Source organism: Solanum dulcamara, chromosome 10, assembly GCF_947179165.1.
Source record: "Solanum dulcamara chromosome 10, daSolDulc1.2, whole genome shotgun sequence".
NCBI classification, from domain to species: Eukaryota; Viridiplantae; Streptophyta; class Magnoliopsida; order Solanales; family Solanaceae; genus Solanum; species Solanum dulcamara.
Window position 1 is genome coordinate 173,029 of NC_077246.1, and position 16,658 is coordinate 189,686.

At 29.0% G+C, this 16,658-nt stretch overlaps 1 protein-coding gene across 1 annotated transcript; it reads right to left on the reverse strand.

Annotated features, from left to right (window-relative positions):
- Positions 1-8,332: 8,332 nt before the first annotated feature.
- On the reverse strand, positions 8,333-14,207 carry LOC129871685 (reticulon-like protein B21). Its single transcript, XM_055946644.1, has 9 exons — positions 12,686-14,207; positions 12,439-12,492; positions 11,648-11,750; positions 11,462-11,536; positions 10,974-11,121; positions 10,313-10,382; positions 9,984-10,049; positions 9,269-9,391; positions 8,333-8,675 (listed from the first exon to the last, which is right to left on the reverse strand). Exons 1-9 carry the CDS (start codon positions 14,016-14,018, stop codon positions 8,533-8,535), a joined length of 2,115 nt encoding a protein of 704 aa, XP_055802619.1. The 5' UTR covers positions 14,019-14,207; the 3' UTR covers positions 8,333-8,532.
- Between the last annotated feature and the right edge of the window lie 2,451 nt (positions 14,208-16,658).

A 16,658-nucleotide genomic window follows, 5' to 3' on the forward strand; every position in this document is an offset into this window, starting at 1 on the left:
AACTTGCCCTTAAGTTGTGGTGGCACCTTCTTGTCACATAACACACCGGAAGCGAGCCTCCATTTCATCCACCCTACCTCAATACGATGTATAACATCATCGTTAATCTCCCCGCTGCCTTCCTAAATAGGTAAATTGCACTTGTTAGACATAGTAAACAAGGATTTATTTTCTTTTTCTAATCCTTTTAATATTGTAGGGTCAATACTTATCTTAATTAATCATCACTAATAGAAAGAAAACCTGAAATAATCATATTTTCCATGTGGTTAAGAAACAACTTTGAAATTTCACTTTAGATAAACATCAACTAGATTATTGCACACTTGATTTTATTAATAAAAAAATAACAGGCAAAAAGGGGAAAAATTGTACACACTCTCAATCTCATATTAGATTGACACTTCTAATTTACACGGTAATTAAAAAATTATTAATACATTAAAAGTCTTTATCATTTTGCCCTTTGTTTATATCAATGTAATATACATATAATATAAAAATAGCTAGTATTGAGAATTGTTTACATTCAAAAGGCCATATTAATTGTAGGGGTAAAATAGAAAAATTTAATTAATTCTCCCTTGATTTAGTAAGTGATCAAATAATATGAGACAAATATTTTTAGTAAGATGCTCATCTAATCTGGGACGGAGGGAGTATCATTTTAGCACATGCTCCCTCCGTTCCTATTTACTTGTCAAATATTTTCATATTTGATTTTTCTTTTTTACTTGTCAATTTTGACAAATCAAGAAAGGATAATTTTTTCTTTTCTATTATACCTAAATTTATTAATATTGAGTTAATGTCTTTAAAAAATGTAGTGAATAAATATATTTAAAACTCTATCAATTAATAAAGATAAAATGGTAAACTCATTATACCAATAATTATTTTTTTATAAGATGTGTCAAGTCAAAATTTAATCAGTAAAAATGAGCGAAGGGGAGAATTTCAAATATATGAACTTTCACCTATGACCTAATAGTCCCAACTACTAATCAAAAGTATTTCTTTTAGTCCACTCATTAAATTTTAAGAATTTCTTTTATTTATTTCTGGTTTGATACACAAAGTACCTTGAAAGAGTGTGATGTAAATAACTTATCCTAATAAGTATTATTAATGATTGTTTTTACGATTCAAATTCATAACTTATAGATCGTACAAAAATAATTTTATCAGTATTTTAACGTCCCCTTCTAAATTATATGATCTCTCAAATGAGGAGTGATCTCTACCATGTATAGGAAACTCTTTGGTAACCACTAAAAGTGGAATATACAATACCTTTTTAAGAATAGTATATTTTTAGTGATTCAAGTTGATTACCTGAATTTTAATTTTATCGATAAGAATTTAATTTTCTATCTTATAATTTTATTTCCACGTGTCCCCTTTCCTACCCCCATTTTTATTTTTATTTTTACAAACCTTAGGATCCAACCTTCACTAGTTTTGACCACTTTAAATTCTTAGTTTTTTAAAAAAAATTTGGAGTCTCTTGAATTTGTATTTTTCTGTTGTTTTATTTTCTATATCTTGGCTATGGATTTCTCTAGGTCTCTCTTGAAATGGAATATTGGAAGTAAAATAAAAGCTTCACATGGAGGTTTTCCATAATTTTTCAACTGAAATAAAATGCATCTTTTTTTTTCTACATACAATGCATCTTTATATTATAATGAAATGATTTATAATATATCACTAGAATTATAATGATTATAATACTTGTTTTTTGTTTTTAATATTAGTCTGAGATCAATTTAAATGATAAAATGATATTGATAATCATCAGTAATTCATATATAATTGATTTTAACTAACTTGAAATTGAGACGGAATGCATGTGTTTGATAGTTAGAGTTCTATTTTTATTATCAGTCAATTATTAAGCGATAAATTTTATTGTTTAACTATAAAAAAATATTTTTTTTGCTAATTTCTACTTTAAAAAAACAGAGATATCCATCCGACCCTAGAGGTTTATAAAACTGTGGACGAAATTAAAAGGAATTATTTAATTTGTTTGTACTATTTTGCCACCACAAGAATACCATGTGCTCTGCATTACTGTCTACACTGTAGAATTGATTAATTAATACTGACATTTTCTACACTTTTAAGTTTGTAATAAATGTTTCCTTGAAATAAATTCCCCATAATTGATGAAGTAATATAATGGACAACCAACCTCTTGATTACAAAATCAATATTTACTAAAAATGCATTGATAATGTAGTATTTTTTTATATTAGATTGCTCAAAAAATATTTAGAGATAGTTATCCATTAAAAGTGAATTTATTACTTTAAAATAAAACTAGTTATCTAGTAGTACTACGTAAGGTGAAGATCAAAGCGAATCTAATATTTGAAATTTATGAGTTTTTATAATAACTTCCAATTAATATATAATAATATTAGAGTTTATAATCAAATAATTGTAGATATTTCAAGAATGTTTTACTACGTATATAGATTTTAAGTAAAAGCTATATAGGTTCCTCAAACACACACACACCATGTTGGATTCACCTCCGATAAAGATGACCTTATAGTGTAAAACAGAAATAGAATCAGAATTTGAAGTTCATAATTAATATTTTTGAACTTAACATCAGATTATAGCTTGTTTTAATTATTAGATTCATAATTGAATATTAATAACCATTTTAATACAAATACAATAATAAATAAAAATTATTGAATTCGGGTGAACCCAAATCTAATATTATAACTCCCAGTCTTGATGTAGAACAATTTTATACTATCAATTTATATAATTAGTTACACTCGAAAAATATATACATATGACCTAACCTTATCTAAAGAAACTATTTCCCTCATGAATTATTATGGAATCTTTTAGGGATATACTTTTTAAAAATTGAAAACCATGTGATGTGAGCTATTGAAGACATTATAACTAACAAATCAACTATTTGTTTCCACTTTTCCTTCCCATATTTCTTCTCTAGTCCATGCTTTGTATTTCAATTCTTTCAAGATTATTATATGCTTAATTTATTTTACGTGAACTTATTTAATCGAATACGAAATCTTAAAAATATTTGTGTGATTATAAAAATTATAATTTATCATCATTATGAATAAATTTTTAAAAATGAAGTAAATATTTGTAAATTTTATAAAATTATTTTGAAACAAATTTAAAAAAAGAAAGAAAAAGAGATCATATGAATTTGATAGAGTATATTATTACTAGCATTATTGAGTTTTTGTCTTTTTGTTGAACCAAACAAACAGAAACATACCACCTATTTTATCTGTTTCGACAGGCTAATAAAATTGATGTAGAAATATTCTTGCTTCTATCATTGAATCTTGGAGGTGTCTTCTTTTTTTTTCAACCAGTGTTTGGAATTCGAATTCGAGTCACGACTAAATTTGAATCGTGTACAGCAGAGTTTGGGATGACGCTCCCAACAAGATTATTTTTATACCTAGGGCTTAAATTCAAAATTTCTAATTAAAGATGAATTAGTTTCACTATTGCACCGCAACTCATGTTGGTTGAATCTTGAAGGTGTCATCAAGTTGAAAAGGAAAATTAGGTCAAGTATACATATAATTGTAATTATATTAGTAGCTAGCTAGTCTTATTTTTTTAAGATTATAAATCACACTTTTTTATAACAAATATTATTTATAACAACAATAACTATAATGGCTAAGTTCTTTTATTAAAAAAATAAATAAATCAATTTCTTGTGTTATATGATGGTGGTGTAGCCACATGTAATAACAGATAGCTCGTCAAGCATCTTTAGTCAAAAAATTATATTATATATAGAGAAATATGAAGTATATATATATATATATATAAGAACTTAGTTTTTATATGTACATATTAAATTATTTTTATTAGTATCAAGTTATTTGGAAAATTTTGCGAAGTCTTAATTAATAATATAAAAACATCTATTTAATTTTAGGTAGTTAATGGTCGTAACATTTTGCGACAGGTCACAACTTTTACCTAATTATGTCATTTCTTTAATCTAACAACCATTCAAAGAGAATAATTATATCTTAATCTTAATATTTTACAAAGAAATCAATAACTTTTATTAAGATCTATTTTTATATTAGAAAATTCATTAATCACTACCAAAAAAAAAGAAAAAGAAAGAGAAAGATTTATCTATGAAATTCGTCGCTAATTTGTCAAGATTTTCCCATCTTTCATCTTCCTTTTTTAGAAAGAAATATCTTCTTTCTAATTCCTAATGAATGAGTCCACCATATATTTCATAGTAAACGTTGCTAACATTTTTTGGTTATAGATAACTCTTTGTTTTCCATCTACATACATTAAATATAGGATTAGCAACATATATTTTGTTGTTTAGCGATAAAAGTTATGTATCATAAATCATAATTCATAATTGTTTGTAGTGAATATATATATATATATATATATATAAAATTTTGAACTCAAATATAACTAAAACGAACTATGAAGTATGAATTGATGACAAATACAAAATTCATAATTTTTTAATTCTGACTCAGTCGTATATTAATGCCACACACCAAGAGACACATCATTTTAAAGGATATAGTATGTCGTGATGTAACGTGACTATGAAAATGTAGTGAATAAACCGATAAATATTTTTTACTTGCACGCAATTGTTCCCTAAATGTAATTATTAATTTTCAAGAATAAAAATAATATTATTATGCTTAATACTTTTAGTTTGATCGAGACTGTTTATTCGAGTAGTTTTTTCTTTGACAAATTTCCTTAATAACAACAAATAAGTGATGGTGATATCCACCTTATATTCATAATTCACTCTTTTGACAAATTAGGATTTGCATTTTATACATGTGGCCACCAATTAAAAGAAGAAACACACCCTATGCTAAAAGTTTTTTTTTATTTTTTTTTATTCTGAATTTATCGACTCTAAATCCGTTTGTTACTCAGATAGTGCTTGATTTGGTTAAGTGGTCAATTTTCAGTATAATGTATGGGGTTAAGAGAAAGCAAAAATAGACACGCATGCATGTGGGTAGGGGTGGCAAATGGTTGGATTGGATCAGATCGGATTTGAATGGATTGAATATGGATTGAACCAAAATGGATTGGATTACAATCCACCTATATAAAATATGGGTAAATATGAATTTGGTCAAATATGATTTGGGTAACATGGTTCTAATCACTTTAATCTTATAACGTCAAAAAATATTAAATTAAAACAAAATTACTAATGTTCTAACCCCTACAACCACCAATCCATCCCTAAATTATTATTTTTAAACAATTAATTTTTCATACAAAAATGAAATTTATTTTTTCTTCTACCCTCGTAACCCATGCACCAACGAAATTTTTTGCCCAACCCCTATCTCCATCACCCCTTATTTTTTTTAAAAAAAAATCAAAAGAAATTTTGCCCACCCCAACCTCCCCTCCCCGCCCACTCGAACGACCTACCCCACGCCACCACAATTTTTTTTATAAAAATAATTAAAATGATTTCTAAAAAAATAATAATCTTTTGACCCTCTCTCCATCTATCCCATCCCCTTATCGAACTCCCTACCTCCACCCATCCCATAATTTTTTTTTAAAATTAAATAAATTTTAAAAAATTAAATTTTTTGCACCCCCAACATCACCCTACCCCAACCCCCCCCATCCAATTTTTTTTAAAAAAAATTGGCCCCCTCCCACCCACCCCCACTTGGAACCCCTACCCACCCCCTCCCCCAAATATTTTTTTAAAAAAAATTGCCCCCCACCCAATTTTTTTTTAAAAAAATAAAAAAAATACTTTTAGTGCAATTAAATATTTTGGGTGATCTAAGGGTCTATATGGATACCCATATTTTACCTATTTTATCCATATATATATAAGCTTTTGAAATAGGTCAATTCATATTTACCCATTTAAAAAATATGAGTGGTCCATTTAAATAAATATGGATTAAATGGATTCGTTTTACTTAAATGGACTGAAATTGTCACTCTTACATGTGGATTTGCATGTTACGTGTATTTAATTTGTGCCATGTGAAATAGGTGTAAGTACAACTCAATAACGACGAATAACATATTTAGTGTAATTTTATAAGTAGATATAAAGTGGATATATAGTATGTACAGTGAATGTAACCTTGCTCCAATCTTGAAAAGATAGAAAAAGGTTGTTCCTAATAGATCCACATGACTCAAATAAAACATATTAAAAAATAATTAAGTAAAATAAATGTAAGAATTAAAACAATCATACTAAAAACAATAATGAAGAAAACAATAGCAAATCACGACTACTATCGTATTACAATGACTAAACAATATTTGTACTTTGATTAATAACCACTTAATAATACATAATAATTCTCAAGTATGAAAATTCAAACTTGAAAGACAAAACATAGCTTATGTTTTTTAGTCCATGCATGTCAATCTAAGATTGATTAGTGGTGTGTGTAAAACCTAATTGAGGCCCATTCAAAATTTATGAATTTAATTTTTTTAGTATTAAATCTATTATAATGTTAAAATTATGATTTTATCGTAGTCAAAAGGCTATATTCAAGGTGGGTACGTGTTAAGTTGTTATGGTACATGGACCATATATTTGTTGTCGTGATAAAATGAATATGACAATTACAGTACTTGGACTGAATTAAAAAAATAAAAATAAAGACAAGAATTTGACAAATCCTCCTATTATAAAGTTGATTTGTGGTCGAGGGCATATGTAGCGACCGCAAGTTTAATTGAATTCATAATTTTTGATAATGAATTATAAATACATATGTAAAAACATATTTAAATTTGAATCCATGATTATTATGTACTAAAGGGGTCAATTATTAGGGCATTCTAAATCTATATACCTCGTCTTGATCAATAGTAATGTTTAGAGCTTTTTTTTTTATATATATTTTAATTGAACTGTCTCGCTCTTTATCACTAATTCTTACCTAATGAATTTAAATCACTAGGGTGCATCACTTTCTTATGTATATGCTATTATTGTGCCTGATCTAGTGTGAGAGTGATGTTTATTCATTGATTATATATATATATATATATATATATATATATATGTATTATTTACGTGCATTTGTAAACTTATAGATGCATGAGTTTTTATGTAAACTTCCCTCACATAACTAAGGTTAATTAGTATATAATATTTATTCTCATGTTATAAATCACTTAACTACAGTAAATTTGTGAATTTTCAAAATAAACACATGATAGCAAATAAGTTTTGCGCATAATAAGAAGATTGTTAGTGTTAGGGCTGTATATGGCAAATCGATAAACCGCACCAAATCGACAAATCGAATCAAACCGAAAAAAACCCGACTAGTGGTTTGGTTTGACTTGGTTTGGTGTTTGGAAAAAAACCCCGATCATTATAGGGTTGGTTTGGTTTTAACTAAAAAAAGTCAAACCGAACCCAAACCGATCCGATTATAGATATACTACTTTTAAATTATGTTATACATAAAAATATTTATTAAAATGTAATTTATAAATATTTTAAAAAAAATTTTCATAATTTTTGTTTTCTTTCTTACATTTAGATTTGGACTTGAGAAGCCCATCTAAATAATATACAAAAAAAAGTCCATCTTATAAAGTTATATTATAAAGTTAAAACTTCAAACAATGTTCTGCCTCCATCTTATATGTTGATATTTTGTACTAGAACTCTTTTTAAGAAGCACTGCTCTGTGCTTTTTATTAGATACTATGAAAAACCCGAGAAACTCGAGAAAACCCGAAAAAATCTGAAAAATCCGTGAAAAATTGATATCGAAAAACCTGACTTTTATTGGTTTGATTTGATTTATAGATTTAATAACCCGACACAAATGGTTTGATTTGATTTGTAAAAAATCTGAACTAACCCAGTCCATGTACATCCCTACTTAGTGTATATATTAGAGCTCTTGTGACTTTAGGCACTTCGTGCACTTGGGCTTGGGCACAGAAATCAAAGCACAAAAATATAACTAATTGGGCCATAGAGGAATTTTTGTGAAATGAAGAAAACATAAAAATATATGATGGACAGTTTTTTTTAGTTTTCTACTCGATGCAAAGTATCCACATTAGATCGGACTAAATACAAATTTACACCGAAACGCCTTACATTAAGAGGTAAAACACAATACAAGACTGAATCCGAAATTTCTGATTAAAAATGAATAACACTTACCCCTTCAGTTGTTTAGTACATCATGAGCAAAAAACAAAAAAAACATACCATTGATTAATTTGTATTAGAACTTAGGCTATCAACATTTCAAAACCAAGTAAGAAAAAATCAAAAAAATAATATTTCATTTTTATTGCCAAAAGAATTACTAGCCCAAGTTGATTATGTACAGTAAGAACAAAAAAATAAATATCAAATGATAATGGTTGGGAAATTGGGCAACTAGAAATGTAGAATACATGTAAATTATCTATCACCTAGTAATAAAAAAAATTATTATTGTTTATAATATTAATCTATTTATTAACTTAAAATGCTTTCTTTTGCTTTCTTGTATCCATTAAATTGGGCTTTTTCCCAACTAATATTAAATCATCATCTTTAATATTAGTTGTGTCTTCTCTCATCAAGGTTTGTTGATAGTACCTAAAACCCACATACAACATGAACACTGCACAAGTAAATTGTAAAAATTGTCAGTATAATAATGTTGTCATTGTTTTACAAAATATTTGAAAAAAATCAGTCAATTACTCCCTCATGGACTATCGGAAATAATTATCTCTACCTTCACAAGATAGGGGTAAGGGTGCGCACACACTACCTTCCGCAGACTCAACTTGTGGGATTACACTGGATATGTTGTTGTGTAGACACTATTTCTATGTTTAAAAAAGCGACACATTTCTATATTTGGTAATAATTACTAACTTTAAACTTTGTATTTTAGCCTTAACAAGAAGCTTTTATAGCTAAAAAAAGGTTATGATATGTGTAATACCGTAACTCCACAAATTTCAACTTTTATAGTTGGACAAATATTATGATGTGTTTAATAATAACACAAATTACTTCGTGCAAAGTCAAACTATGTTGCTCAAACTCTATAAAAAAGTTATTTCACCCATGTCGGATCCTCGAAATGTAGCATTTTTGGAGGATCTGACACGCACCAGACAATATTTTTGAAAAGTTCGAACAACAAAAATGTCAAATATTCAGATTGAGGGAGTATGATGTAAAAGTTATAGGTACTATTTTTACCTGCCCATATTCTGGCAATGATTGAAGAGAAATTCCATACTAATGTGAAGATTACAAATCCAATTGCTTTTTTGTGAGTACATGATTCCCAAGCATCTCTAATGTATCTTATAAAAAATGTACCTTCACATAAAAATTATAAATCACAATTAGTTCCAAATTCCTAGAGCTAATCATAATCCACACAATGTATATTATTAATTGGTCTATTTGATGGGTCTATATAATATAATAACAACAACATATTCAGTGTAGTCGCACAAGTGGGATCTGAGGAGGATAGGATGTACGTAGGCCTTCCCCCTACCTTTGTGGGATAAAGAGGATGTTTCCGATAGACCTTCGGCTTTGGCTTAACATAACAGAACAACATATTATGTTCCACCATTGTGTACTACAACTTTATTAGATGTTCCAAAATTTGGTTATGATAAAAGCCCCACCTGTTGTGTACTGCCTCTGCATATTTGTGACAAAACTTTTAATTATGGCAAATTAGCCCCACACCAACGGTATTATTTCCACACATTCATGAACTTTTCAAAAAATAATAGACATTCACTATCAAATCAGGGTTGTAAGTTTTCTGAATATACTTTTAAGATTATTTGGGGTAAGGACGTATTTGGGATTACACTGGATATGTTGTTGTTGCAGTGGTAAACGTTTAAGAGGCTAAACAAAATGAAATGATCATTTTTTTTTTCTTTCTTACCATGAGAGGTTAACTGTGTGGAATAAGAAGAGCAAACTTTTGGTATGACGAAAACTCCAAAAAAGCCTGCAAAATGGGGGGTGGGCAGGGAAATATGGTTAATAAGTGAAAATTGAAAATGGTAAAAAATATAAAAAAAAATTTAATAAAAATATATATATAGAGAGAGAGAGCGCATGGATGATTCAGTTGAAAACTTCAATAAGTTTCATATCATATTGCATAATTTTTTCTTATTTATTGTCTGCTGAAAAATCAAAAAGAAAAACTAGAAGAAGTCATTTTTATTTGAACTTTTTGTAGATATAACATTTAGAGAAAAAACTCACCCAATTTAGACAGTTTCCAAATAGTTATATAGCTGCCAAACTTAGCCAAAACAAACAGCAGAACTGCCATCTGCCAATATTAAAAATTTGTTAAATTCCCACAAGTTCACAAGAGAAGGAAACTAATTGAAGTCACATGGAAAAACAGTATAACTTATCCGCACTTGATATTTATTCTGACGAATAGACACATGATATTATATGTTAGCACATAGACTTCTATCCTATGTTGTTCGAATTTTCCAAATATGTTGTTGTACCCGTATCGGATCCCTCCAGAATTACACCAGTTTTGGAGGATCTATTACACATTCGGTGCATTTTGAAGAGTCCGGGCAACATAACTTCTATTACTTAACCATGATTAATTTATGTTAAAAGAAATATAAATGGTTGAGAACTACCAAATCTCAAGTTAAAATCCCTATGGAGGTAAAAAAAAAACCCAGGTGATTTCTTCCTTTCGGTTGAATTACTCAGTACATATGCTAGTGAAAGGTAGTAGGTACCCAGTGTACTTAGTTGAGGTGCGCACAAGCAAGCCTCATCGAATCACTTAATTATAGTAACTGATACGATTTGGTGTAAAAATCAAGTGCGGATAATGGAAAAGCTATAAAGGAAATTGAAATCAAATGGAAATGTATGAAATTTTCTTTACCTTCATTGTAGTTGAAGGATCCCCAGAAAAAAGGGCTCTGATTTTCAAAAGAAACTCATTTATTAAAGGAAGTATCAATTTCAGTATCCATAGTGCTTCTTCTTCCACTAATACATATTCACTTGATTCACCAATATCAATGGCTCTCCTATTTACACACAAAAAAAAGAGATAATATAAAAATCAAATTAAATGATAGACAAAGGTTATAAGATTAACCTACGTTGCTCAGATTCTTCAAAAAAGTCAATGGGCGCATGTTGAATCCTCCAAAAGTAGTACATTTTTAACGATCATACACGAGTGTCACAACATTTTTAGAGAGACCGAACAACATAGCTTATAACAATAGGTAACTCTTTATAGCAAATATGATATGCAGCCACAAAAATACGATGATAATAACTTGCTATAACCGGTTAAATTGCATTGATAGTATGAACAAATTTTACACTGCCAATGCATATAAATTAAATGACATATAATACCTGTGAATGAGGGATCTAAGGAGAAAGATCGCAGCAAGATAGATCAGACCCAAGTAGGAGAGCCCAGAAATAAAGCTGTAAGGCGCCATTATTAAGAATTAGTTCACTTCAATATCTTTTGTTAAAAATGATTCAAGAATTAAGAAACAGAAATCAGTTTTTTTTGAGTTAAAGGCCCTAATTTACCTGATATTGAGATCTTGAGTATATGAAGTCGAAATGATAACAAAGGTTCCAAGTCCAAAGACTAATGCTGATTTTGATACATTTCGCCACATCACTAAATCAACTGCAGAAAATGTTTTAATAGAGAGTCAGAGCTAATAGTTGCAGGGCAGTTACTTACCCCGACGCACATGATGTTTATACTAAACTAACCAATTTAACACAAGCAATTACGAATTAACGTGAGATACATATTACACTTCCCCTCCAAACTATTCTAGGTCAGTTCAAGTAGTGAGTCGGTCAATCCTGATCAGAAGTTAATGCCCGCGCTCGCTCCAATATATGTGTAGGAGGAAATACTAATTAAAGTGAATCTTCATTGTTTCGTTTCCTTTTCTCTTTGAAACGATTAGCAGGAAGGCAATAGCTCCTCCTGCATACCTGTATGTTAATCCTGAACTAAGTTTATGATTGCGAACATTATTGAGGTCAGTCTTTTCAGGATACGGGTAATAGGCAAATGCCAAAGAACGAAAGGTATGAGCAGTTTCCACTCTGCTCGTACTGAATACCGGTAATTCCCCACCACTTGCCCAACATATTAATATAGAGGCAGGGGCAGTAAGCGGTGAGGTCATTGGCCCAATAAATAATAGGCGCAAGTAGCTTGAAATTTAAGTGAGAAATGTGCGTATGAAAGACACATGTCGTGCATTCATTAATTAGTATAAATATTGAGGACAAATAAATTTTATCATTGATGCAGTATCGCATTGAGTTCTAAGAAGATATTAAGAGATTGAACTTACCCAAGCTTTGTAATTTGCTATGTTGTCTAGACAGGAATTCATCTGAAACTGGAACTGGAAAGGCAATAAAATTAAAAGGATTTCAGAATCAAGCTTCGAAAACAGAGAGTCAATGAAACGTATGTTGCTGCTTGTCGGACCTTCCAAAAGTAGTGCATTTTGGGAGGATGTGACACATGTACAACAACATTTTTGGAGAATCCCAGCAACATTGAATGAAACAAAACATAAAAGGAAATGCATTTACCTGATTTGGTTCTTGTTGGACTTGGATGAACATTAGCATGGACTGAAGTAGGAGGGAGCTGTTTCTTGTTAATTGAAGAAATTGGTATTTGTATTTTATTATTGTACTGAAATTTCTTGTTTTCAATCACAATCTTTTTAGGCTTATTCTGTTCTTGTACTCTAATTTCTTTAACATCAACACTTTTCTTTTCAATTCCCTCATCGATTTCTTCCTCCAATACATCATCCCATTCTTCATCATCTTCATTATCATCTCCATTTTCAAGATTCTCTTCTAATTTATTTGCAGATTTGGCCTCAGATACTACATTGCTTGTGATGAATTTCTCTTCACACATACCAAACTCCTCAGATTTTGTCTTCATAATCAAAATTGACCCTTCAGGATTCACACTTGACTCCTCAAGATTGGATTTTTTCAAGTTTCTTACATCAAGATTGGATTTTATCACATTCCCATTAACAGACTGATCAGATTTCAGCTTTCTCAACTCAAAACTTTTCTTTCTCTGAATTGGTATTTTTTTACAAACCTCATCAACAGAAACACTCAAATCTTTACACTTCTCATCCAATTTTTTTCTCAAATCAGATTTTTTACCAGCAATCTGTATTGGGGTCTTTTTCATTGTAATACCAACAACCCCATCAGCAGAAACACTCAAATTATTACTTTTTTCTTCCAAACTTTTGCTCAAATCAGATCTTTTACTAGCAATCTGAATTGGGTTACCCTCAAAACTCTCAGTTTTCCAAGTTTTCTTCCTAATCCCAACAACCCCTTCAGCAGAAACACTCAAATCTTTACACATTTCATCCCAATTTTTGCTCAAATCTTTATACTTCTCATCCAAGTTTTTGCTCAAATCAGATCTTTTACTAGCAATCTGAATTGGGTTTCCCTCAAAACACTCATTTTTCCAAGTTTTCTTTGTAATCCCAACAACCCCATCAGCAGAAACACTCAAATCTTTACATTTTCCATCCAAATTTTTGCTCAAATCAGTTTTTTTACTAGCAATCTGAATTGGGTTTCCTTCAAAACTCTCAGTTTTCCAAGTTTTTCTCTTTCCACTCACTAACCCAACATCAAGATTACATTTTTTTGGTCCCATATCCAGCTTTTTATCCACTTGATTATTGCTTCCACTAATAAAGACACAATCTATATCATCATTTTCATCTGGGGTTTCTTCAGCACTACTATTACTAAACACTTTAAATCCACCTTTTACTTCATCAAGTTTCATTCTGTTCTCCCAAACAGAACCTGTAGCCACTACACCATTATTTCTTGATGATGTGCTCCTCCTTCTATTGCCCACTTCCATATTATCAGTCTAGTGATTCAAGATTGTAATGAGTATTTTGGGTTTGTGTGGTTTCACTATTTATTGAAGTAAACATAAAGAGCTTTAAGCTAAAGAAATGATGTTTGGTGAGAAAAAGAAAGTTTGTGAAAACTATGAAATCCCTAATATCATATTAAAGTTTGCTCTTTCCCCCCTGCTTGCTTTAAGAAATTGTTCTTCTTTGAAAATAAAAAAATAAAATAATTGGGTTATTTAAGTTTCTTTTCCTCTTTTTATTTCTTATTCTTTTGCACCGTCCAAAAAGACATGAAGAAATGATATAGTACTAATTAATATAGATCAATAGCTTTATTATTAATTAGAGATTCCAATTTTGATTATAGTGGCATTGAATTCTCATCAATCTTTGTTAATGTTATTCGAGGTGGTATTTTTGCTTTCACTTTGTCCATCATCTCTTACGTGAAAGTTTTTTTTTTATATATATTTTAAATTTACTTCACGAAAGAATATGTTATTATTAAACATGAAAGGCTTATAAATTTATAAAAAAAAAGAATAAAGAGAATTTTTATATAAAAATAAAAAAATAAAGCTTATCTATATAATATAAATTTCATCAGAAAGTTTGATTTAATGAACACATCCTTCCACTTAGTACATGTATTTATGCATACAATTCACAAGCAATTTTTACTCAAAATGGAAAACTTTAATGAGCTATATTTGATCTTATATTGGAAAATTTACAATTATGGAGGATATAAAATGAATGATTCAATATTTTCAAATCCAAATCAAATTCTAAAAATGAAGAATTTTTTAATATAGAATATTTTACTTTTTGATGATAATTTATTCACCATAAATTTAAATTAATCCATCAAATGTGGAATGCCTAAAAATATTGAGGATACTATGCAATAAAAAGACGAAATAGCTACAGAATCCAATTTTATTGTCCTATATATGCCGACCTTTCCGACAATATAATATGTACCAATATTTTTCATCTCTTCCAAAAAGATAAGGGTGCAGAGACAAATTAAATGGAGGTATAATTTTATTTTTTAATTAAAATTTTATATTAAATAAATATTATATTCGATCATGACTTCGTTTCGGATCATTTTCGACACATTATATTGATCTCATCCGATAATCTTTCCCTCCCCCAATTCATGCCACACACATTAAGTTGATCTTAAAATCCTGATTTAATATCACTTGTCGAAGATATTTTATACTTCAAAAATTATAATTAATAATAAAAATATGATTCTATTTTATAATTAAATTCATCAAGCAAACATTATATTCAATCAAACAGAAGTAAAAAATAATTCAAATGCATTAAGTTTTTACACGATGAAGTGTCCTTCCTTATTAACAGTACTATTTTTTGTCCTTTTACCTTTTTCTGCCATGTGAATCCAACAAAAAATTTCTTCCCTTGGATTTCTACAAAAGTTGTCTTCTTCCCTACCACCGACACTTGCTATTTATAATTATTTTTTTTATAAGAATATAAAATGATAAAGTTTCTATTTACATCTAAATCTTTCATATATTATAGTATTTTTTTTTCCCTACAAAAGATATATTTTATATTAATGTGTATTTCTGGTCGTTTGAACGTCAAAGTACGTGCTTTTGCAAATACCAAACACAACCCTTCACCTATTTTTAATATTTTTTTCTCCACAAATTTTATCTCCCGACGCCCACGCACTAAGATCATCTTTTCTTTAAAAAAATACAATATTTCATTTTCCATTATATTTGTTTTTAATTGTCAATAATGGGAGTATTTTATATCCGACGTCCATGTCTCAAAATTTCTTTATTTTCCCTTCTTATTTGTGTATAAAAAAAAATATATCTTTTTATTACACTAAGACATTTCTGTAATATCGCTATTTGTTTGATATTCTTTTTGTTAAATATTATTATTACGGTGAAAAATCGGTTTAAAAAAAAAATTGACCGTTATAGTGAAATATTTTAATAGACATGATTGATCATAGAAACGTCTCTCTCTCTATATATATGGAGTATTTTATATCCGACGCCCATATTTGAAAATTTCTTTATTTTCCCTTCTTATTTATGTAAAAGAAAAAAGTATATCTTTTTATTACACTAAGATATTTATGAAATATCGCTATTTGTTTGATATTCTTTTTGTTAAATATTATAGTTACGATGAAAAATATGTTTAAAAAAGAATTTGACCGTTATAGTGAAATGTTTTAATAGACATTATTGGTCATAGAAACGTCTATTGTATTCTTTTATATATATATATATATATATAAAGGCTCCTCAGTTCTCTTCCAAATTGAGAAAGCAATACTGGGACAAGATACATCACTTTTTTTGCGAGTCTCATACTTAAACTATCACCAACTATTTAATAAAAATACCTATAGTATCTACTGATTCTATCTTTGTATTTTGTACTGTTGTTTGGTTATGCTTAGAGTAAATGTGAATGTACCTAGGAATGTTTTACTGTATGATCTGGAGTTTGGATAAAGTTGAAATGTCTAGATATGTGCCGTAAACATCTGTTCGTATAGTATGCCAATGATACATGTACCAATAATGTCCCACGTACGAAAAATATGGATTGCTATATCATATTTACAAAGGGAT